Source organism: Nicotiana sylvestris, chromosome 11, assembly GCF_000393655.2.
Source record: "Nicotiana sylvestris chromosome 11, ASM39365v2, whole genome shotgun sequence".
NCBI lineage: Eukaryota > Viridiplantae > Streptophyta > Magnoliopsida > Solanales > Solanaceae > Nicotiana > Nicotiana sylvestris.
Window position 1 is genome coordinate 134,922,299 of NC_091067.1, and position 25,599 is coordinate 134,947,897.

Consider the following 25,599-nt stretch of genomic DNA (forward strand, 5'->3'; position numbering starts at 1 on the left):
TTTTCTATATTTTTTTATTATTATTCTTCTTTCACAACAATCAAATAGACTATTATTTTTCATTCATAACAAACAAACAGATTAACGAAAAACATAAAACATTCCTTCTTTTTTGAGAAGGTGGGGTTGGACCCGATGAGGGTTGCCTACGTATCTCACATCCGGTGAGAATCAAACCCGCGTAGTTCGGTCAAATAAGAATAAGTAGGCAAATAATAATAAGCAGATGAACTAACTTTTTTTTTGAATTTTCGTTTAAAAGAACTACTTTAAAAGAAGCGAGGAAATATTATTTTTTGATTGATTTTCTTTTTAAAAGAAAGACTAATATTTTTGAATTTTCGTTTTTTTTTATTTATTTTTTTTAAAAAAAAAAGAAAAGAAGAAAATATTTTCAGAATTTTACCTTCAATATAAGAAATGCTTCTAAAATGTTTTTTTTTTGAATTTTGAATTTTCTAAAGAAGAATCAAAATATTTTCGGATTTTTATTTATCTATTTTATCTTTTTGAATTTTGAACTTTCTTTTGAATTTTTTTTTGGATTATATATATACTTATTTTTGGAACAAATAATAAAATCACATTCAACGCCGGACTCTTTTTATTTTTATTTCTGGCATTTTCATAGACAAACAAAGTAAGATCAAATAAAACATTTTTTTTTAAAAAAAACAGACTCTTTTTCATTTTCGTTTAATGGCAAAACAAACTATTTTCTTTAATATTTTTGTTTAAAAAAACCCAGGCAGAACAATGATGATTTTTTTTATTTTTCCTTTGCTTTTAATATAACAAACTAACAAGACATTTTTTCATTTTCAAAATTTCGGCAGAGTTTCGACTCTACTCGGACTTCTATGCTGTTATTTTCTCCTTTTTTCACGATTTTCTTATATGTGGAAAATGATGACAACATACAAAATCTTTTTGAATTTTCATGCTTTGTTTTTATTTGTATTTTTATTTTTTTTATATTTATTATTTCTTTCAAAAATGCGGCATGGGAGACATAACGATTTCCAAGACTTCTTGGATTCCGTAAATGCTCCCCATGCGCTTTTCCCAACATATGAAGCGTGGGGGACATATGGGAATTCCAAGACTTCTTGGATTCCACAAATGTTCCCCATGTGCTTTCCCAAAAAGCAAGCGTGGGGGACATAGGGAATTCCAAGGCTTCTTGGATTCCACAAATGTTCCCCATGCTTTGATTAATATAATAGCATGCTTAATAAAAAAAAAAATCGTGCAACTTTCTTATTTAACGTGATTAGCATGATAAGAAGTGTCATTTGTCCGCAAATATCATTGGTCCGCCAAATGACTCATTCACCCTTGAATAAATATAACATGTAGCACATAGGATGCCAAAGATGGTCTATTATTTTCAGGTTGCTTGTCCTAGACGGACCCAACCCCTGTGTTGAGTCCCCTAAGTCAAATGCACATGATGCAAATAAACGTTCCTACTAGGGATCCGGCATGTGGCTTTGTTATACTAAGTTCATAACCTGGGTATTTGTTCTAGACCTGGCTTACCCGAGCGGACAACTCGAGCCAAGGATGGGAGTTGTGTACCGGTAACCAAAAGGCCATCCGATTTTGCAACTCCTCCGAATCCTCGTTCTATTTTGGCATATGACACTAACAGAAAGAAGCCACGACCAGCGTGCGCTCCTCAAGAGAGAAAAGAAGGGTTTCGGCACAGTTTATATGTACAGTTCAAACAATATCAAAGCAGTAAAAGCAGCATTTAGCACATTAGGCTCGAAACATGTAATCAAATCAGATAATAAATAAAGCCAAATAATAACAATTACACTAAGCTCGAATTCTTAACCCTGAACCAGTGGTTCTGGGTTATTGTCCCCAGCAGAGTCGCCAGAGTTGTCACACCTCCTTTTTCCGCACCCGAAAGGGTGCAAGGGAGTTTTTCCAATTAAAGGACAATCGAAACGGGATTGGTTTAATTATTTCAGAGTCGCCACTTGGGAGATTTAGGGTGTCCCAAGTCACCAATTTTAATCCCGAATCAAGGAAAAGAATGACTCTATATTACAGTCTGCGTACCAGAAATCCGGATAAGGAATTCTGTTAACCCGGGAGAAGGTGTTAGGCATTCCCGAGTTCCGTGGTTCTAGCACGGTCGCTCAACTGTTATATTTGGCTTGATTATCTGATTTTATACAAACGTGAACTTATGTGCCAATTTTATCTTTTAACCGCTTTTATCATTCACTGTTATTTTTATAGGACTTGCAACGTCGTGAAAACATGTCTCGAACCACGTTACATCAATGCACCCGTGGTTATTGACATATCTCGACTCGGTTGAGATTTGGATTTGGGTCACATAAATGTGCACCCGAATTAAGAAAAATAAATTATTAAGACGCGCCTAAGGCAACTAACGTATTGTTATTTTGGGGAAGGCCGTAAAATTTGCTAAACGGCATGTCCCGAATTCTAAGTATTTTTAATATATATGCATTTAGAGGGCCCCGCAGCTTCTACATTTTTGTTTGTCGAGGCTCGTCTCATTTATTATTAAAAGGAATTTACAACGTCATGGAAATGCATCTCGGGCCACGCCACAATCAATGCGCCCGTGACTAAAGACATATTTCGACTCCGTTGAGATTTGGATTTGGGTCACATAAATGTGCACCCGAGTTTAGGGAGATAACATTATTAAAGGCGCGCCTAAAGCAACTAGCGCATTATTATTTTTTGGGGAGGGCCGTGAAACTTGCTAAATGGCCCGTCCCGGAATCTAAGTATTTAATATACATTTAGAGGGCCCCGCGGCTTGTGCATTTTTTCTTTTTCTCTTTTTTTTTATTTTTTATTTTTTGCGAGGCTCGTCTCATTTTTACTATTTAAGGGCAAACTTAAAACAACTACGATTTCCTGCTAGTGAAGCCATCCGAGATTAAACGAAAAAAACGATTCTAACAGGTAATAATATCCATGGTAAAAATGAAAAATAGAATAACCTCGTTCATATGCTCATATTTACTTTAAGCATGCAGTAACTAAACATAAAAATACCATTCTTAACACAACAACAAAAATTGCATCGTTGACATTCATAAATATAGAATATTTTCATTTATTGCCTTGAACCATAAGATGCAAAATGAATGAAATGAAACAAAGGACGAAGAACACCAACCTTGGAACCTCGACAATCCTAGAACGACAAACAGTGCTTTCTACGGAACTCGAACCGGACTTCACTGAACAAGGAACAACAACGAAAACCCCGGAACAAACTCGACGCACCGGACCTCGACTCAACCTTTGGACCTTGGACTGGAACTCGACCTCAACACAAGGTCGAGCAGCTCACCTCCATGAACTCCGGCTCAGCTAGTGGCGTGAAGCTGACGGACTGTTTAGTCGACGATCGTGGGGGTTGACGGGTAGTGTTTAATGGTGACGGGGTGATGGTTGTCGACTGGAAAATGACGAGGGCGTTGGTTGCGACAGTAGGGTGGGTTATTTGGGCAGTGGTTGACGCGGGGAGCTTAGAGGTGGTAGGCTAGGTAGCGGGCAGCAATGGTGTTCGGACGTAGGGTCGACGAAGCTGCTGCTACTCGTCGGACTGGGTAGTGATGATGGTGGAGGAGGGTGGTCCGCGAGGTTGAGTTGGTGGTTTTGTTGGCGATGGAGGTGGTTATGGTCGTTTGGTGGTGGCGATGCAGTAGAGTCGACTGGTTTGGGTAGTGGTCGACGGGCTGTTTGGAGGTTGACGACGGTGGAAGGCGATGAGGAGTTGGGCTGTAGGCGTTGGAGGGGACGTCGGGAATGGAGGGTCTTTTGCCTGGTTTTACCGTAGGGTTTTCTTTTGTTTCTTCCCCCAAAGAAGAAGACGAGGCTACAGTCCTCTTTGTAGGGTTCTTGCTTCTTCTCTTTTTGAGAAGAAGCTGTACAGTACCCCCCGCCAATTTTTCAAAAAGTCCCTTTTTAAAATTCCCCCCGGTCCTTTTTCGTTTGTCCGTGTTTCAATGCCCATAAAAATGAGCCCCACGCGTGGTGGGGTTCGAGGCATATGTCCCCCACGCGTGGTGGGGTTCCCCACGTGTCCTGGACACGGTTTATTATGGGCTAGGTCCGAAAATTAGGCTTAAAACCAGGTAGTTTAAACCCGAATATTATTCTTTTGCCCGGACCCGAGAAATAGGAATACGTTGCTTAGCTAGTCCTATGTAAGCAAAATAACTACCAAAAATAAGACTAGTATTTAAACAAAACTATATCTTTTTAAATATTTTTCAAGATTTTAAAATAGCTACAAAAATATTAATAAAACTATTTTTTTTGTAATTTTCGTAAATATTAAGATAAAATATGAAGTACTATTTTTGTATTTTTTTCAAAGTTAAAACGACTATAAAATATTAATAAAACCATTTTTTGTAATTTTCGTAAATATTAAGATAAAATATGAAGTAATATTTTTTGTATTTTTCAAAGTTAAAATAACTATAACATATTAATAAAACTATTTTTTGTAATTTTCGTTTTTTTTAATAAAGACAAAAATATGAAATAATATTTTTTGTATTAAAATGACTTCAAAACATTAATAGAATTATATATATATTTTTTTTGTTAATTTTCGAATTTATATAAAGTACCAAAATAAAGTGCAATTTTTGATTTTTTTCAAGTTTATGAGGGATACATAAACTAAAATTTATATATATACTTTTTGTAATTTTTATTTTTGCAATGAAATAAAGTAAAAATAGTCAAAATAGCTATACTAGAACCAATTTCACATATTCACGCTAAAAATGTGAAAATCCTCGGGGAGGGTCAAAAATTACGTGCTTACACATAGGTCTCACAATTCACAGACAAGCTTAGTAGAGTCTGAGGGATCGGTACAGAGACGTCTGTATTTATCCCCCAGAGGCTACAGAGTTAGGAAAAACATCACATTTATTCCTCCCTGTCGTGTAGTTTGGTTTCTCAATGCTAATTGAATTTCTACTTTGTTCTTTCGCAGATGACGAGAACACGCGCTTTCTCATCCACTGACAAGTAGCCCGAGCCCCCAGCAGCAGCTCCTACAAGGGGCAGAGGGCGAGTCCGAGGTCGTGCTAGAGGCCGAGGTAGGAGCAAAGCTCAGCCCAGAGCAGCATCACCAGCGGCAGAGCCTCAGGTTGACTTTGATGATGAGATTCCGGCCCTGGCAGTTTCGGTAGGCCCAGCTCAGGTCCCAAAGGGGTTTATTGCTACCCCAATACTTCAGGATGCTCTGGTCCATCTAGTGGGCCTTATGGAGAGTGTCACTCGGGTAGGCTTGCTTCATGTAGCACTAGTCGTCTCTCAAGCTGGAGGAGGAGCCCAGACTCCTGCTACTCGCACTCCGGAGCAGGTAGCTCCCAGTTCCAGACTCCAGCAGTTCAGCCAGTTGGAGCATTTCAGCCGGGTGTGAAAGCTCAGACTGGTGATAGAGCAGCTATGTCTGCCGATGCTTTGTGGAGGTAGGACAGGTTCACCAAGCTCTTCACTACTACTTTTAGTGGTACATCTTTTGAGGATCCCAAGGATTATCTAGACAGCTGTCATGAGGTTCTTAGGAACATGGGAATAGTGGAGACCAATGGGGTCGATTTTGCTACTTTTCTCTTGTCTGGATCCGCCAAGACTTGGTGGAGAGATTATTGCTTGGCTAGACCAGCCGGATCACCAGCTTTGACTTGGGAGCAGTTTACTCAGCTATTTCTGGAGAAGTTTCTCCCTATTACTCAGAGAGAGGCCTATCTGAGGTAGTTTGCGCGTCTCTAGCAGGGTTCTATGACCGTTACTCAGTACTAGACCAGATTCATCAACTTGGCTCATCATGCTCTTATCATACTTCCCACCGAGAGAGAGAGAGAGAGAGGGTAAGGAGGTTCATTGAGGGACTTATTCAACCGATTTGACTTCATATGGCCAAAGAGACTGGGAGTGAGATTTCTTTCCAGGAGGCGTCCAATGTAGCCAGGAGAGTTGAGATGGTTCTATCGCAAGGAGGTGGTCAGGGGTCTGTCAAGAGGCCTCGTTATTCAGGCCGAATCAATGGTACCTCGTCTGGAGGTTGAGATTCTTCTGGTAGAGGCCATCCTTCTAGGCCTTTTCAGTCAACACTTCAGGTTTCTCACGGTGCTTCAGGTGGTCGTGGTTCTCATATGTACTATTCTGATCAATAGACCTATAGTGCACCACTAGCTCCTATTAGTGCACTGTCGCTTCAGAGTTTCCAGGGTCGTCAGCCCCAACAACTGAGGGCTTGTTTTACTTGTGGTGACACGAGGCACATTTCTAGATATTGCCCTGGAGCACCGAACAGTTCTCAGCAGCAGGGTTCCCGTGCCATAGTTTAGGCACCATGTGTTCCACATCCCGCCCAACCAGTTAGAGGTGGGGGTAGAGGTACTAGAAGTGGGGGTAGAGGTATTAGAGGTGGAGCTCAGGCCGTTAGAGGTGGAGGCCAGCCAACAACAAGCCGTCCTAGAGATGTAGTTCAGGGTGGTGGGGCCCAACCCCGATGTTATGCTCTTCCAGCCATGCCCGAAGCTGAGGCTTCCGATGCAATTATCACAGGTATTGTTCTGGTTTGTAGCAGAGATGCTTCAGTTTTATTTGATCCAGGATCTATGTACTCCTATGTGTCATCTTATTTTGCACCATATTTGGTCATGCCTAGTGATTCTTTGAGTGCTCCTGTTTATGTGTCTACACTGGTGGGTGATTCTATTGTGGTAGATCGAGTCCATCGTTCGTGTATAGTTGTGATTGGGGGTCTTGAGACTCGTGTGGATTTATTACTTCTGGACATGGTTGATTTTGATATCATATTGGGGATGGACTGGTTATCACCTTACCACGCTATCTTGGACTGTCATGCCAAGACTGTGACCTTAGCCTTACGGGTTTACCCTATTTAGAGTAGAGAGGGACTTCTGGTCATTCTACCCATAGTGTTATCTCATATATGAAGGCTCGGCGTATGGTCGAGAAGGGGTGTTTGGCCTATTTAGCCTATGTTCGTGATTCTAGTGCTGAGGTTCCTTCTATTAATTCGATACCTATTGTTCGTGAGTTTCCTGAGGTATTCCCTTCAGACCTGTCGGGTATGCCACCCGACTGGGATATTAACTTTTGCATTGATTTGGCTCCGGGCACTTAGCCCATTTCTATCCCGCCGTATTGTATGGCCTCGCCTGAGTTGAAAGAGTTGAAGGAGCAGTTGCAAGACTTGCTTGAAAAAGGTTTCATCAGACGTAGTGTTTCGCCTTGGGTGCGCCGATGTTGTTTGTTAAGAAGAAGGACGGATCGATGCGAATATGTATAGATTACCGGCAGTTGAACAAGGTTACAATCAAGAATAAGTATCCATTGCCGAGGACTGATGATTTGTTTGATCAGCTTCAGGGTGCTAAGATATTTTCGAAGATTGACTTGAGATCGGGCTACCATCAGTTGTGGATTAGGGCATCCAATGTCCCTAAGACAGCTTTCCGCACTCGGTACGGGCATTATGAGTTCTTGGTGATGTCATTTGGGTTAACAAACGCCCCAGCAGCTTTTATGGATTTGATAAACCGAGTGTTCAGGCCGTACTTGGATTCGTTTGTGATAGTCTTCATTAATGATATTTTGATATATTCCCGTAGCCGGGAGGAGCACGAGCAACATCTTAGAGTGGTTCTTCATACTCTAAGGGATAACCAGTTGTATGCCAAATTTTCAAAGTGTGAGTTCTAGTTGAGTTCAGTTGTATTCTCGGGTCATGTTGTATCCACAGAGGGTATTCAGGTTGATCCAAAGAAGATTGAGACAGTTAAGAACTGGCCTAGACCAGCATCAACTACATAGATTCAGAGTTTCTTGGGATTGGCAGGCTACTATCGTCGGTTTGTGGAGGGGTTTTCATCTATCGTAGCCCCGATGACCAGGTTGACCTAGAAGGGTGCCCAATTCAGATGGTCGGACGAGTGTGAGGCGAGCTTTCAGAAGCTCAAGACATCTCTGACTACAGCACCGGTGTTGGTTTTGCCTACAGGTTCAGGGTTTTACACAGTTTATTGTGATGCATCTTGTATTGGACTTGGTGCGGTGTTGATGCAGGATGGCAAGGTCATTATTTATGCTTTGTGGTAGTTGAAGATTCATGAGAAGAACTATCCGGTTCATGATTTGGAGTTGGCAGCCATTGTTCACGCGTTGAAGATTTGGAGGTATTATCTGTATGGCGTGGCATGCGAGGTGTTCACGGATCACAAGAGTTTGCAGTATTTGTTCAAGCAGAAGGGGATAAATTTGAGGCAGAGAAGGTGGTTGGAGCTATTAAAGGACTATGATATCACCATCTTATATCATCTAGGAAAGGCCAATGTGGTGGCCGATGCTTTGAGTAGGAAGTCAGCCAGTATGGGCAGTCTTGCTTATATTCCGGTCGGTGAGAGGCCGCTTTCTTTGGATGTTCAGGCTTTGGCCAATCAGTTTGTGAGCTTGGATGTTTCTGAGCCCAGTCGTCTGTTAGCTTGCATAGTCGCTTATTCTTCTTTATTGGAGCGTATCTGAGGTCGACAGTATGATGATCCCCATTTATGTGTCCTTAGAGACACGATGCAGCATGGAGGCACCGAGCAGGTTACCTTAGGAGATGATAGAGTTTTGAGATTGCAGGGTCGAGTTTGTGTGCCTAATATAGATGGGCTATGAGAGTTGATTTTAGACAAGGCCCATAGTTCCCGGTACTCTGTTCATCCGGGCGGCGCAAAGATGTATCAGGATTTGCGGCAACATTATTGGTGGAGAAGAATGAAGAAGGATATCGTTGAAAATGTGGCTCGATGTTTGAATTGTCATCAGGTTAAGTACGAGCATCAGAGGCCCGATGGTTTGTTTTAGAAGATTGAGATTCCTGAGTGGAAGTGGGAGCGTATCACTATGGACTTCGTTGTTGGACTACCATGAACTCAGAGGAAGTTCGACGCAGTGTGGGTTATTGTTGATGGGTTAACCAAGTCAGCACATTTCATTCCTATGGTAGTCTCATATTCTTCCGATAGGTTAACTGAGATCTATATCCGGGAGATTATTCGCCTTCATGGTGTGCCTGCATCTATCATTTCGGACCGAGGTACGCAGTTTACCTCACATTTCTGGAGAGCATTTCAGCAAGAGTTGGGCACACGAGTTGAGTTGAGCACTACGTTTCATCCTGAGATGGACGGGCAGTCCGAGCGGACCATTCAGATTTTGGAGGATATGCTCCGAACTTGTGTCATTGACTTTGGAGGCTTGTGGGATCAGTTTTTACCTTTAGCAGAGTTTGCCTACAACAACAGCTACCAGTCAAGTATCCAGATGGCTCCTTATGAGGCTTTGTATGGTAGGCGGTGTCGGTTGCCAGTTGGATGGTTTGAGCCGGGGGAGGCTCAGTTGTTGGGTACGGATCTAGTACAGGATGCCTTGGACAAGGTCAGGATCATTCAGGATAGGCTTCGTAAAGCTCAGTCCAGGCAAAAGAGTTATGCCGACCGCAAGGTTCGTGATTTGGCATTCATGGTCGGTAAGCGAGTGTTGCTTCGAGTGTCTCCTATGAAGGGCGTGATGAGATTTGGGAAGAAGGGCAAACTTAGCCCTAGGTTCATTGGCCCATTTGAGATTCTTGATCGAGTGGGAGAGGTGGCTTACAGACTTGCATTGCCGCCGAGCTTATCAGTCGTGTATCCAGTGTTTCATGTGTCCATGCTTCGAAAGTATCACGACGATCCATCCTACGTGTTAGATTTTAGCACTATCCAGTTGGACAAGGACTTGTCTTACGAAGAGGAGCCGATAGCTATTCTAGACCGGCAAGTTTGTCAGTTGAGATCGAAGAGTTTTCCTTTTGTTCGTGTTCAGTGGAGAGGTCAGCCCGCTGAGGCATCGACCTGGGAATCTGAGTCCGATATGCGGAGCCGTTATCCCCATCTTATTCCCGACTCAGGTACTTCCTTCTTATGTCCGTTCGAGGACGAACAATTGTTTTAGAGGTGGAGAATGTGGTCATCACTTGTTTTAGAAATCAATTCTGTGTTTCGAGGCCTTAAAAACCGCTTTCTACCTCACCTCGATTTGCGTGCGCAGTCCGGACGCATAGCCGGAAAGCCATTATGTAAAAATCTATGAAAATGAGGAATTTTGCCTTTAAAATGAGTTTAAGTTGACTTTGGTCAATATTTTGGGTAAACGGACCCGGACATTAGATTTGACGGTCCCGGAGGGTTCGTAGGAAAATATGGGACTTGGACGTATGCTCTGAATCGAATTCCGAGGTCCCAAGCCCGAGAAATAAATTTTTGAAAGAAATTGTTTTGCTGAATTAATTATGAGTTATTGAAAGTGAAATGTGTTTGAAACCATTGGTATCAGGCCCGTATTTTTGGTCCGGAGCTCGATACAGGTCTAATATATGATTTGAGTCGAGCCTGTGAAAGCAGGTAAGAAACGAATTTGAAATGACGTGAATCAGATCGTTTTGAGAAAATTGGAAAATTTGACGTTCGTAAGAAATTTCATGATTTTGATGCTAAATTCATAGTTGTTGATGTTATTTTAGTGATTTGAATGCGTGAGCGAGTCTGTATGATGTTTTTAGGTTGGTGTGCATATTTGGTTTGGAGCCCCGAGGGCTCGGATGAGTTTTGGATAGAACACGGGGTGGATTTTGGACTTGGAAAATTGCAGGTTTTCAGCTGGTATGATCAGGTATGCAGGCTTCGCAAATGCGAGAATCCCCATCGCAAATGCGAACAAAGGCCTGGGCAGGCCTGATCGCAAATGCGACCATTTGGCTCGTAAATGCGGAAGGCCCCAGTCGCAAATGTGACGCCTTCTTCGCAAATGTGAACCCCTCAGAAACAAGTGGTGATCGCAAATGCGATATATTTCTTCACAAATGCGAAGGTCTCAGCATTCTGAAGGGTTCGCAATTGCAAACCTTGGTCGCAATTGCGACATCAGAGACCTGTAAATTCATAACTTAGATACATTTCAACCATTTTTCACACTCTTTCAAAACCAAAACACTGTAGGGTAATATTTCAAAGGCTATTTCTTCTCCAAATCAATTGTCAGTGATTTCTAACTAGTTTTCTTCAATCTTCAATATCTTTTCACATGATTTCAACTCAGAATCAATGATTTTCATGGGGAAAATTGGGTATTTTGGGTAGAACCTAGGTTTTAAGAAATTGGGGATTTGGACCTCAATTTAAGGTCCGATTTCAAAACAAATTATATATTTGGGTTAGTGGGGGGAATGGGTAATTGGGTTTTGGCTCAAACCTCGGGTTTTGACTATGTGGGCCCAGGGGCGATTTTTGACTTTTTGGGTAAAACTTTGGAAAAACTTATTTTCATGCATTAGTAGTGATTCATTTAGCATTTATTGATGTAATTAAGTAACTTGTGGCTAGATACGAGCGAATTGGTGGTGGAATCGAGAGGTAAAGCGATAGTTGAGGTTTGAATTGTGTTCGTGGCATCGAGTAAAATGTTTGGTCTAACCTTAGCTTGAGGGATTAGGAGTTGTGTCTTATTTGCTACGTGTTAATTGTGGAGTACGATGTATAGGCATGGTGACGAGTATTTATACGTCGGTGTCAAGCATGCCTGTGAGTCTTGTATTGTAATTGTTATGACTCTGTTGTGGTTTATTGCACTTCACATATTATTATCATTATTGTTCCCTTGTCGGGATATTATTATCATTATTGTTCCCTTGTCGGGATGTTATTATCATTATTGTTCCCTTGCCGGGAGTTATTATCATTATTGTTCCCTTGTCGGTATGTTGTCTTGATATTATTGTTCCCTTGCCGGGATTCTTTTGTGATTGTTGTTGATTTGTAATTGGGATCGGATGGCATGCCGCCACGAAAATTTATGAAATGGGAGCGGGTTGCACGCCTGCAACGAGATATATTAAATGGGAGCGGGTTGCACGCCTGCAATGAGATATGTGAAATGGGAGCGGGTTGCACGCCTGCAACGAGATATGTGATATGGGAGTATGTTGCACGCTTGCAACGAGATATGTGAAATGGGAGCGGGTTGCATGCCTGTAACGAGATATGTGAAATGGGATAGGTTTGCACGCCTGTAACGAGATATGTGAAATTGGATCGGGTTGCATGCCTGCAATGAAATATGATGGGATCGGGTTACACGCCTGCAACGAGATACATGAAATGGGATCGGGTTGCACGCCTGCAACTTGATGTGAAATGAAAGTGAACTCTGCATTTGTTTTCCCTATCCTTGTTAGTAATCGAATTTTGGTTTCTTTATATTCCTCTTGATATTCTGTTATTATCTGTTACTCCCCGCAGCATGTTTCCCCCGCCCAATTTTAATTGTAATTATCTACTTCTATTTCCGCTGTATATGATTTAACTACACATGTTTATTTGGTAGTCTGGTCCTAGCCTCGTCACTACTTCGCCGTGGTTAGGCTAGGCACTTACCAGCACATGGGGTCGGTTGTTCTGATACTACACTCTGCACTCTTTTGTGTAGATCCCAGTGTTGTAGACTTTGGACCGCAGTGAGGTTGTTGCCTTCAGTCCAACAGGCAACCCGAGGTAGTCCTGTAGGCGTCCACGGGCCTTGGCGTCACCTCCTATCTTTCCTTTATCCTGTTTACTTTACTTATTTCAGAAACAGTGTATCTTTTATCTTTCAGATTTTGTATGTAGTATTCTTAGACAGTCTGTGAAACTGTGACACCAAATTATGGGTAGAGTTGTATATAGACTTCCGCAGCTTGTATTAAGATAAATTATCAGATTTTGTCTTCCGCTTAATTATTTTCGCTACTTGCATGATATCTACTCATCATTGATAATGGTTTAAAACTCGAAAAGGCTAAGTAATTAGACTAATTTGGCTTGTCTAGATTTCACCAGTAGGCGCTATCACGACTCTCGAGGGTGAAAATCTGGATCGTGACAATATAATAGGCATATTTGCACCCATAGTCAGATTCCCTTTGCATGAATTCATAATTCACTGATTCAGTGATTCAATGAATTCACAATGTTGGCAATTTGGCATTCAACAGTCGGTGAATTAAAGAAGGAAAGGTTATAGTGGGCTTGGGTAGTTGGGCTGGGAATTAAACCAAAAAAGGTTTGGGCTTGGGCGCTGGGGCTAGGGCTGGGTAGTAAGAAATTAGAAAATGTCTTTAAAAATTCGGTATACCAAAATTTCAAAATTCTAATACCGAGGACTATACCGAAATACCAAACTAATTCGGTTCGGTTCGGAATTCGGTTTTTCGGATTTTATGCCCACCCCTAGTTTACGGTATTTGATTTGCCTTTGAAAATGTTGCACCAACAAGAAAATTTTACAAAAGACAAACTTGGATATTTAAGACCTTTAAATATAGGGAAAACTCCAACAAATTAAAAGGTCCCTCTCTTCTTTAGCTGACGATGAATCTATTGAGTTTTAGTTGATAGGTGAAGAAAATGGAGGGAAAAGAATAGAGGGAAATAAATTGGCTTTTTTTTACAAACTAAAATAAAATTTTCTTCATTGAATAAGAAGATGAAGATTATTGTACCTATATATAAAAACACTTCTTCTAACTTTTAAAGAATTGAGAAGAAAATAAGTTTTGTGTTGTCGTCGCTCGCCCGGCTTCGAAATCGGAATCAGTGCACATGTTTAAAATTGCAGTTTTTTCCAATGGTTATTTTTCGAATGGTCAGATTTGAAATCGTGACCATACAGATTGTTGGGTTTTTCTAAAGAGTGTGAATGAAAAATAGAAGAGTCACATCTTGGATTGCACCTCTTCATATCATCATTTTGTTGTCTATAAATTTAGAGACTTGGCCTCATTTTTATACATGAAAAATCTAAAAATTTCTCCTTTTTTTTTCCTACATTGTTGCATTGTTTTTCCAAATAAAAATAAGTTTCTAGTGTGATTTGCTCCGTTTGTTGAGTTCGCTGAAGTTTTGTGATTTGAAGTGCCGCTATCATAGAATAGTTATTCCGTTCTACCCTGGGAGGAGGTAATCTATAACCTTGGACAATAATGAGGGGATTAAATTCCTTAAGGACACATAACTTGTGGGCTCGAAATTTTCGGTTTCTGTTTTCTTAAACTAGAGCCTTTTGTTTATGATGTTTTTTGAACACAGGATACCAACACATACAACTTTCGTCAAGAGACACTGTCTTGTTTCTAAACAGGCACGGTTACACCATTTTAAATCCAATTTGATGGTTATAAATTCAAGGCTTGGCCTCATTTTTTACTACCAAAAATACTCTCTGCCCTCTCTCTTATGCATCACAAACATTGTTTTCAAAAGCAAAGATAAGTGTCACGCGTGATTTGCTCCGCCATTTGAATTTGCCGAAGTTCTTTGATTTGTATTGCTAATGCCTACTATCACAAAGGGTGTGTTTGTATGAAGGAAAATGTTTTCCTAGAAATTGTTTTCATGGAAAATGAGTGATTTTATCACTTCTTTTTCCTTATTTGGTTGGTGAGTGGAAAATATTTTCCGGAAAATATTTTATAGTGTTTAGTTTGAGAGTACATAATATTTTTTTATGTTACTCTCCTACAACACCTTTTCTCTCCCCCCCCCCAATTCCCCCAAGTCTCTACAAATTCACACAAATCCAAAGGAACTAATGTGCTGCTTTATTTTTTTACGAAAAATAACATTGAAATTTGTACTCCATAACTAAAAAGAAATACTCTTTTTTTGGTTGAAAAAGAAAATACTCTTTCTACGACATAAAAATAAAGTACTCATTTTATTGAAATAAAAGAAAATACTTTTTCTACATCATGAAAAGAAAATACTCATATTATTGAAATAAAAAAAATATTTTTTTTACATCATGAAAAGAAAATATTTTTTTTGTTGAAATGAAAAAAATACTACTTTTCTACATGAAAAGAAAGTACTTTTTTTGTTAAAATAAAAAATATATTTTTTATATCATGAAAAAAAATACTTATTTGTTGAAATAAAAAAATCTATTTATAACATGAAAGAAAGTACTATAAATAATATTTTTATTTAGGATGGGTTTGGGGTGGGTGGGTAGGTGGGGTGGGGGGGGGTTGGGGTTGGGTGGGTGGGTGTGGGGTGTTGAGGTGAGTTGGTGGGGGTTGGTGGGGATGGGGAATAGGGTGGGGAAGGTTGAGAAGGAATTTTGGAAAATATTTTCCCTTCTCTTGATATGGAAAATATGTTTCTCCAATTAGAGGAAAATGAGTTCATGAGGAAAATATTTTCCAAAATATTTAGGTCAACCAAACATGGAAAAATTGCAAAATATTTTCCGGAAAATGTTTTCCTTCATACCAAACACACCTAAAATAGGTTTTTCGTTCTATCCTAGGAAACATTAATCCAAAAATCTTGTGCGATAGTGAAGTTAATAAATTCCATAAGGACATACAACCAATTTGTTGGCTCTGAAATTTTTTTGTTTCTTTTTTTGGTCAACGTGATAATATATTAACTAATTAAACAAAAGGGGATACACTGCCTTGGGAGTTACTGGCGTACCTTAAGTCCCCCATAGATGCAAAGTTTTTCATAATTGTACTTATATTACAACCCACAAAAGTTCTAGGTAGTTTAGTTCCTAGGGTGTCTGCCCAAAATACATCATTGGCAAACACTAGAGGAACTACTAGAGATATTGATTTGTTCAAAAAAAATTCCTTGGCTGCTTCCTTCGCCAGTGCATCAGCAACCCTGTTCTGCTCCCTGTATGAGTGCCTCACTACCACGCTGCTCATCCTTTGAATCAGCAATCTGCATTCACAAATTAGGGGGTCAAATATTAGATTTCCATTCAACAACATATTGATTACTTATGCTGAATCAGTGTCTACTTGTAGCGGAACTAAGTTGTTTAGTTTTGCTAGTTGTAGGCCTCTGATGAGAGCTCTAAATTCAGCCCCTGTGTTAGTTTCTTGGGGTAAGTTTTTCATGAAGCCCAACATCCAACTTCCATTATGGTTTCTGAAGATGCCCCCAGCTCCACCCATTCCTAGGTTGCGCTTTGTTGCACCATCAGTGTTTAATTTGTAGGAGCCTCTTGGTGGTGGAGACCATTTAAGCATGATTTGGTGGGTGCATTGTTATGAAATGTTATTATTAAGGACATGATACTCAGTAGCTTTAGTAATGGTGTTATTAGCATTGATGGATTCTTTTTTGTTATTGAACACATTATTATTCCTTACCAGCCAAATGTGCCAGAAGCAGTAGGGAATGAGATTCTCCCAGTTAAGGTAGTCATTGTACTTTACACCTTTAAGAGTTGTCAAAACTGTTTGCCAAAGGTGACTACAACTGAGAGGATTGGAGGGTGATGGAGCTGAAGATTTTGACTGGATGACACTCCAAAAGTGGACAACATTGGGGCATAGGTAGAAGATGTGGTCAATATCTTCTTGTTCAAAACCACAGAAATGGCACTAGGTGGGGCAGTTTATCCCAATAGAGTGTAAAAAACTCCTGGTGGGTAGTCTTTTGTGTGTTAGGATCCAGGTAAAGTAATTTATCTTGTTTGGGGTTTGGAGTTTCCAGATCCACTTGAAGTGGTCTTCTTCTCCAGGAGAATGAGCTTGTGTACTTTTGCTTATGATGGGGTATGCAGAGCTGTTGGAGAATTGCCCATTGGTTGTGATGCCCCATATTAGATTATCTTCCTTAGTGGCTACCCTTGGAATAAACACAGCCTTAAGGAGGTTTTGGATATGGGGAGGGAGGTCAAATGACAGGGTTGGTATTCTTGTAAGTTCTCCATGCCAGGTTTGCTAAAGCATCTTTGTTTTTAAAACTAGCTTTTTGCAGCCCTAGCCCTCCCTCGGCTTTTGTTCTAGTAACTACATCCCACTTAATCAAATGAAGTTTTTTCTTTTCAGAGGTGGTACCCCAGAGGAAGTTTCTATGAATTCTATCAATTTGATTTGTTATTTTGGTTGGTAGTGTAATGTATTGCATTACATGGCTTAGGATGGTGCCTAGGGTGGTTTTTGCCAGGACAGTTCTCCCAGCCATGGTGAGGAATCTAGTTTTCTAGCCAGCCAACTTGTGTTGCATATTGTCAATGATGAACTGGAAATCTGAGGCTAATTATTTAATGTGAAAGATTGGAAAACCAAGATACTTTCCAAAGGAGGTAGTGTGTTTGATGGATAGGAGGTTGAAGAGTTGTTGGGAGGTATCTTGGGTAGTGTTTGAGGAGAACAGGACTCTGGATTTGGCTAGGTTTATTTTTTGTCCTGACTGGTTGTTGAAACTATGTAATATGGAAAGGATTGTATTACAGTTCCTGATGTTACCTTTAGAAAAGAGGGTGAGGCCATCTGCAAAGAAAATGTGGGAGATTTTTGGTCTAGACCTACTTATGTTGATGGAGTGCCATTGGTTTTGCATGACTGCCTTGTCAATGGATCTGAATAGCCTTTCCATACACAGAATGAACAGGTAAGATGACATAGGGTCCCCTTGTCTGATGCCTTTTGAAGGGTTGAAAGGATCAGTTTTCCCCCCATTGACAAGGATAGAGATGGAGGAAGTACTTATGTAGGACATGATGATTTTGGACAGACCCTTAGGGAAATTGAAGGAATCTAGGTTGTTCCTGATAAAAGACCATTCCAGCCTGTCAAAGGCTTTCTCAAGGTCTATTTTTAAGATCATATTGGCAATGATGTATTCTTAGACAATGATGGCATTGTCACAGGCTCTTCTGTTGGTTAAGAAACTAGCTTGGCTTGGTCCTATGATGAGGTACAATATAGGTTTGATCCTATTCACTATTATTTTTGTGACAGTTTTGTAGATGGTGTTTCAAAGGCCAATGGGTCTGAATTTTTTAACGTTGAAGCTTGTGGACATTTAGGGATTAGGCACAATAGGGTTTGGTTCATGGTGTAATCCATGGAGCATGTGCTGAAGCATTTTTGGCAGAATTCTGTGATAGAGTCCCCAACAATGTTCCAGTATTTTTGGTAGAAGAATGGGTGGAGGCCATCAAGTCCTGGTGATTTGAAGGGTTTGCTGAAGAAGACAGCCCTTTTATTTCACTCATATGGAGGGGCTTGTCCATGAAAGCCTTGTGGCTTTGTTACAGGGTAGATTCCATTGTGGAGTGGTGAGTGGTTGCCCAAGGGACTTTAGAGTGGGAGGTTGAGTAGAGCTCATTAAAGAAGGTGACAATGGTTGACTGGATCTCTTTTTGATCATTGATCCAGTTGCCATTGTCATCCTTGAGGGAGAGGATTCTATTTCTCCTCCTTCTATTAAGGGTAGAAGTGTGAAAAAATCTGGTGCTGACATCACCCTTATTGAACCAGTTGATCCTGGACTTCAGTTTCCAAAAGTCTTCCTCATTCCTGAGGATACTGTTTAGCTCTTCATTAAGGTTTGTTTCAAGCTTTTGGAGAAAGCTACTGAATTGGTAGCTGGGCGACTTTTGAATGCCATAGATTCTGGCCAGGAGTCTATTTTTTTTGTGGAAAATGTTTCCAAAGACTTGTTGGTTCCATTCTGTTGCCAGATCCTTGAATTTGGTAGTGGATTGGAGTAGGGGGTTTGGCCAGCGAAGGCTTGATTGATGATGCTGGGGAATGAAGGGTGGCTAGCCCACATTGTTTCAAATCTGAAGGGCCTAGAGGGTTTGTTGCTTGGGGGCCCTTCCATTTGAATCTTTAAAGGACAGTGGTCTGAGTGGGTACTAGGTAGGTGCTCAACACTTGCCTCAGGGTACTGTTCAATCTAACCCTCATTGGCAAAACACCTATCAATTCTTTCTAGGATTAGGGAAGTTCTGCTAGAATATCTTTTGTTAGTCCATGTGAATTTACTTCCCTTATACCCTAGGTCGATTAAATGACACCTCTTTATGCAGTTACAAAATAGGTTACTGCGGCTCAGGTTGATAGGGTTACCCCCAAACTTGTCCCTGGCCTTCAAGACTTCATTGAAGTCTACACCTATTAACCAGTTATTTCCTAATGTATTAGAGATGGTGATAAGCTGCTCCCATAGGAGTTTTCTTTCTGCTAAGATGTTGCTAGCATAGATAGCTGAAAAAGCCAAGGTGGGTGATTAGGTCTTACCTTCACCATTGCGTGAATACCTTGGGGGGTGGTGGCCACCTCTTCCACAGCTACAAGATCTTCCTTCCAAATGAATACGATTCCTCCAGAAAGACCAACCGCAGGGGATTGAATGATCATATCAAAGTCTAGTGTCTGGGCCAAGGTCTGATGGTCAGCCATCTTAGTTTCAAGAAAGTCTAACATCACTAGCTTGTGCATCCTCACCATCTCTATGCAGTGCATTTTGAATTTGGCACTATTACCACCCCTAACATTCCATATGATATAGTTCATCATTGGGAACGTGGGTGATTGGTGAGCTCCCTCTTGAGGGCTCGATTGGTTTGGCAGACTTGGCACTTGTGGGGGAGGGTATTTCCTCTTTAGTCTCAGAATTGGCGTTAGATTTAGTAGTGGTTTCAGTTGTCCATGTGTTTGGGCTGGACTAGGCTCATTCTACACTTGGACATGGACTTGGGGCATAGGACTACTACTATTTCGCTCACTTCTGTGCTAAATTCGATCGATCTTACCGAGTCTAGCAAAATCGACTTTGTTCTTGGTGTTGGGTAGGTCTGCTCCAGCTCTTTTGTGACATCCTTCTTCTTCAGTAAATCCAGTGCTTTGGAGACTCATTGTCGAATATTCTGAAGTGGAGGTGGTATGTTCGTTCTCTTTGGTGTGGATGATGAGGGTGTTGTTGATAGATCGATCTGAGTGAACACTGGCTCCACCGCTGGGTCTTCCTTCATCAGATCTGGAAAGAATGGGAGATATTGGAAACTTTGAAGAATGTGGTTGTTGAGATCTTGTGGGTCTATGATCGGTGATGGGCTGTCGGAGCTAGCCATCGATTTCCATAGGAGAGGGACAAATGCCATTAATGCCTTGTTCAGGGCTTCTACTGTCACTCTAGCTAGGTGTGCCGAATTTTAGACTATTAGCGTCACCTTCTTGTTGTCTAGAGTGAAGTCGTAAGAGATCCCCTGCCCTTGCAAGGCAACCTCCAACCAGGAGGCTGGTTGGTGGTCCGGTGGCAGTGGGTGGGTGGAGATGGTGGTCGAAAGTGTGTTTTCTTTTCCATTTTTGTGTTTCTTTGATTTGCTATTTTGGGTAAAGATGGGAGTGGTGTTTAAGGACCGATTTCCCATCGTAAAGCCTTCTGGTGTCACATTTTGGACAGTGGAAAGATTTCCAAGTGTTGGAGTTAGGGGTGTTACTTGTTCATTAATTGGGGATGTAATGGAGGTGACAGTTGTGGTCTTTTCGACTGAAGAGGGAGAGGAGTGCAGATAGGGTACTCGATTACCATTTCTGTCGCTTGGGTTTCTCCATTATTGTGTGTTTCAATAGCTTTGGCATGGGAGGTATAGGCTTTGGGATTTGGGTGGGGAGATTGGTTGTCAGTGGTACCCATGGATGAGTATCCGTTTGAGTTTAAGGAAAAGGCTCCATTGGCTATTCTGCCCAATGTGATGATTGAATCATTGGGGTTTGGGTTAGCCTTCGTTTGGGAAATGGGATGGTTGTTTGAATTAGTGGGGTTTTCTACGTCTGGCCCCGCTTTTCGCTTAGCTCCCATGATGGGCTATTCCCGTGGGCTTTGTTTGGGCACATGGTTGGGCGTTTGATGGTCTCCGGGTGATGCTTTTATTGGGCCCAGCGGCCTTCTTTTGTTTTTCTGAGTACTGTGGATTGGTTTTTTTAAATTATAATTAAATGTTTTTGTTTGTAGGAATTTACCTGAAATAGCATCGAACATGTTTACCTGTACCTCTTTTGTATGTGGAGTGTGCTGTGTTTTTGGTGCACTACCTTCCATGGGGATAGGTGCCTTTGGCTGTCGTACCATTGGCTGTTGAGGAGTGTGGTTTATAGTTACACCTTAGAGCAGTGTGTCCTATCCTACCACAGCTGGTACATAGGGTTCCTTCGCCTTCGTATATCACTGATTGTTTGTGGTCTCCTATGATTACTGAAGTTTCCACTAGGGTTTCCAGTGGCACTTGAATACAAATGCATGCATATCTCCCCCTTAGGGTAGAGGATGTGCATTAGTAAATCTTTAGGAGTTTACCTAATTTCCTTCCAACATTATCCAAGATGACTTTGTCGTAGAACTTTGTTGGTAGCTGGGGTAATCTTATCCAAATGGCAGTAGAAGTGAGGGTGGCTTCCTTGGGGATAAATTTTGGTTCCCACTTTTGAACGGATAGAAAGTGTCTAAAAATGAACCATGGCCCTAGATGTAGTGCCTTAACCATACTTTCCTCTAAGCTAAATTTTGCTATGAAGAACTCCCATCCTAGGTCAATCAAGATTAATGTTTCAGATGGCTTCCATAGGTCAATTAGTTTAGATCGAAGCATGTGGTGAGGCATCTTTCTTTTGAATATTTTGATGATTACTAAGTACCTCCAAGGAGTATAGAGGCGTTCCTTCTCTTCTGGTGAGAGTGGGATTGAGTCTTCAATGTGTTTCCCTTTATCCAATTCTAATGTTGGGTGGTTTTCCATTTTGTAGTAGTTGGTTTAGTTACCCGTTTGTTTGTCTAGGAGCATTTTCTTGTAGGAGTGTTGTGGTGCTTCCACCTCCATTTGGACTTGTTTATCTGGGGGCTCCAGTGGGAGAGGTGGTTGGATCAAAGAGGGATCCATTCTGTTGAGTTGAGGTTGAATCTACAACAAAGAAAGAAGGAGCATTAGATACTATATAACTAACATGTTGATGTTCTGTTTTATGTTTTTTAACACAACTTTTATAACAGAATCAATTCTATATAGCTACTAGACTATAAAAGTATTTATTAGGTGTGCGAAGAGAAAATATGAAAGATCCACGTGAAGAAACGTTAAAAATGTAGCTTTCTATACCTATAATTGATGTTGAGGTGCGAAAGCATGAGAAATGAACATTATTAACTACTTTTATCTTATAAATCATGTCGTGAAACAATGAGTATTTGTCCTTCGTCTACCTGTGGATCCAATTGTCTAAATCCAATTAATAGATAGGCTTTCTTTATTGCTTAAGGGTAGGGTGGTGGTGGGGTGGGGGAAAAAGTATGTAAAATAGTACTCCCTATTTAATTGGCTTTCATAGTGAAGGATATGGTCATTCACATTAAAACTGACTTAAAATTTGAATTTCTATAGAATTATTTAATAAAAAATGTTGAAGGAAAATTGTGCCAAGAAAAACAAAAAGAAAAGGGAGTACCTTGGGCTTGATTTTTATTTGGGGGGGGGGGACAAGTAGCCTGATTTTAAACCAAATAAATAGGCGTTCTCAACTTAACCTATGATTTTGTCTTCAATTTAACTGTATGTTTGTTAGTTTATATGAGTCCACCAAACTATAGAGTATCTGGTCCTCTATGAGTTTCCACTGAAAATACTAATGAAACAGTAAGTAAATGACACGTGAAATTTTTACGTGGAAAAATCCCGACTCAAGGGGACAAAAACCACGACCTATACTTGTAGGCTTTCAACTTCACTAACTTGTAAATACACTGTTACAAGCCACTTTGTAATGACTCTATTACAAAGACTTCAAATCAATTAACTTGTGATACACTTACCTCAAGCCACTTTGTCACTCACTAGTTACAAAGACTTTAACTTATGACTAACTCTTGTTACAACACAAACTCAGAAAGTTTATGGTTTTACAAAGGGGTTCCTAAGCAACACATCTAGCTAAGCAATTTAGGAATTACAATAAGAACAATCGCAAAGTTACAACTCAACTAAGAACAACAAAATTCTAGATTTAGGAACTGGTCCGTAGTAGTGTTTAACTTTGTTCTTCAAGCTCTTGAGAATTAAGTTCACTGTTACATAAGACTTGAATGCTTGAAGTGAATACTCAAATGTTCAAGTGATGTTTTGTTATAATGCTCTTGTTAATACACCTTTGATAACATCACTTGAATGATGTAAGCACTTGGTTGGTCAAAGGGCAAGTGACTGCAAAACTGCTGCACTGTGTGCACTGTTTCTATGGCAGTCACTTTCCAGCTGTGCACAGTTGACTTTCGTACTGTTGTCAAGGAAACACAAGGGATCAGGTCCTTGTCTTGTTTCTCTATTTTCTACACTTGCAGCAGTTCACATTAGCTGGAGTCCTGGCTGGAATCCATTCATTTGTAATGTATACCAAGTGTGTCAGGTTCCCTATCTGGTTCTTGGTAATAAGTTTGTTAGATCATCAAAACATAAGGCAAAGACATTGAAAACCCATCAATACACAAGCAGGCAAACAGTATAAAGAAATCTAGCCTAGCTAACTCATGTCACATATGTGTACACAACTTGATAGATAAGAGAAACATAGAATACAAGCATTGACATAACAAGAGAGGATTGATTTTATATATAAAACATATACCTTTGCTTAAAAAGCAAATGCAGAATTGGACTGTTGAAAACGGGAGCAGTACTGATACATCCCAACCACATCAAAACAAAAGAAACAAAAACATCTGCCAAGTCATAAAAACTAATAGACATAATCCAGAAACTGGTCACTGAAGGGGTTGCTTAGGGGGCAATAGGAGTAGAGGGCTTGGAAGCTACAACAAGAGTTTGGAGAACTAGGTCTATTCAGGCATTGACCGATTTTTTCTCATTGAGCAGTTCTACTTCCAGGTTCTCCACTTGTGCTCTGAGATCAACATTTTCTTTTGTCAAACGAGCCACTTCCTCATTTGACTCCAGAGCCCCTTGGGCCTACTGACCTTCCAGGATAGCATTCCTAGCCTTCAATGAGCTGTGAGATTGTTGATGTACTGCCTAACCCCCTATTCTTCTCGATGTACTCACACTCTTCCGAAGTTGTTTGAGAAAAGGTCTGCTTCTTGGTTCCTACCTTGCCTTGACCTAGTGGCACCTTGAAAAACTTAAACACTTGCGTAAGTAGAAACCCATATGGAAGATCATGATTTCAATCCTTGAAAGTTGCTACTTTTTGCATGTGTTCGATCATGATAGCAGGCAGGTTAACAGGGTTAAATCTATCCAGTTGCTCCATTAGAAACAGGTCAGACTTAGAAGTCTTGGACCTCCTCTCAGCATGAGGCAATAGAACTTTGTTTACCAACTCGAAGAGCAATTGATAAACAGGGAGTAATGCCTTCTTGTGAATCTGGTCCCCCTTTTGTCGCATTATACTTCACCACATCATTCTGAAAATTATACCCACACGCATCTTTCACACTAGACACACCAACCGTAGGGACCTTTAGAATATCCCCAAGCAGACTCACATTAAACACAATGTCCACCTCATTCACCAAGGCATAGATATGGTCGGTATCAATGGGAAAGAGGCAGACATAAAGGCTTTGAACCTCATCCTCATATACTTTGGGTTCATCCATTTGGAATAGATGCCCCCACCATTGAAACTCAACCATCACCAGGACTTGTCTCATACTAGCCAATTCCGAAATTGCTGGGTCAAAAGTACGACCCAACAGAACCTTTTGGTGCCTTAATCTTTCTGAAGCAGAACTGGTTTCACTTCTCATCCTCTTCGCAGAAACGGGTTCCTTAACAGGTTCCAGCTTTCTCTTTCCATACTTCATACCACTTGATTTTGCTTTTCCCTTAGACTTGACTAACACACCCTCATCAAAAACTTAGGGCTCACTCACAACATCCTCCAACTTTGAACTGGGAGTTGTAACATTCTCTATGGAAGCAGATTGCTTCTTCTTCTGGGACCTTCTCACTAGGGAACTAGATTCCTCAGTTGTTTCCTCCTCAACTTCCACCACAGGGACAACCTTATCACACACTATTACAATGTCTTTCACCAGTCTCCTCTTTTTCTTCTTACTGCTTTTTCTGTTCTTTTGAAGAGCAGAGTCATAAGCTACCTTTGCTTGCAAAATTGGGTCGCTTAGTAGAAGACTCAGGAGTAGACACTACCCTTTGCTTCACTATGAAATCATCAAGAGCAATGTTGTCTTGATCCTCCTCTCACTAGACCTCATCTCAGGGACTTGAATGTCCAAGGGCTCAACAGCAAATATAGGAGCAGAACTGGCCTGGGAGTAAGAACTCTGACCTGTTTCCTCTATAGAGGGATTAGGTTTCTCACGAGAGGGCCCAGTAGTTTCTGCTAGTGCAGAGCCTTCAACAACCACTATGGCTCCTTCTTCCCCCATACCCTGTATCTCGTTCCTCTGAGACATGGAAGCACCAGAAATTATCTCATGTAAGACGCCATCAGCAGATACCACAAAGATGGTCGCGACATTTTCTTCCTTAATAGGCTCAATGGCCACCATAGAATCTGAAGCAACAATGGCGAAAACCTCTGCGACCTCAGGACTTTTACCATGTTCTCTACTTTTCCCTTGATCAACGGGAACCTCAGAAGATAGAGAACAAGGATCAATAATTTTAGGGGTTTCTGAGATAGTTGTCTTAGAA

General features: G+C 40.8%; 1 protein-coding gene across 1 annotated transcript; it reads right to left on the reverse strand.

The window, feature by feature from the left end:
* Positions 1-21,210: 21,210 nt before the first annotated feature.
* Positions 21,211-21,672, reverse strand: LOC138881675 (uncharacterized). Its single transcript, XM_070161925.1, has one exon. It carries the CDS (start codon positions 21,670-21,672, stop codon positions 21,211-21,213), a length of 462 nt encoding a protein of 153 aa, XP_070018026.1.
* Positions 21,673-25,599: the final 3,927 nt, after the last annotated feature.

Excerpts from the sequence above, each read along its gene's own strand:
- LOC138881675 (XM_070161925.1), bottom strand. The coding sequence starts at position 21,672 with ATGGAAAACCACCCAACATTAGAATTGGATAAAGGGAAACACATTGAA.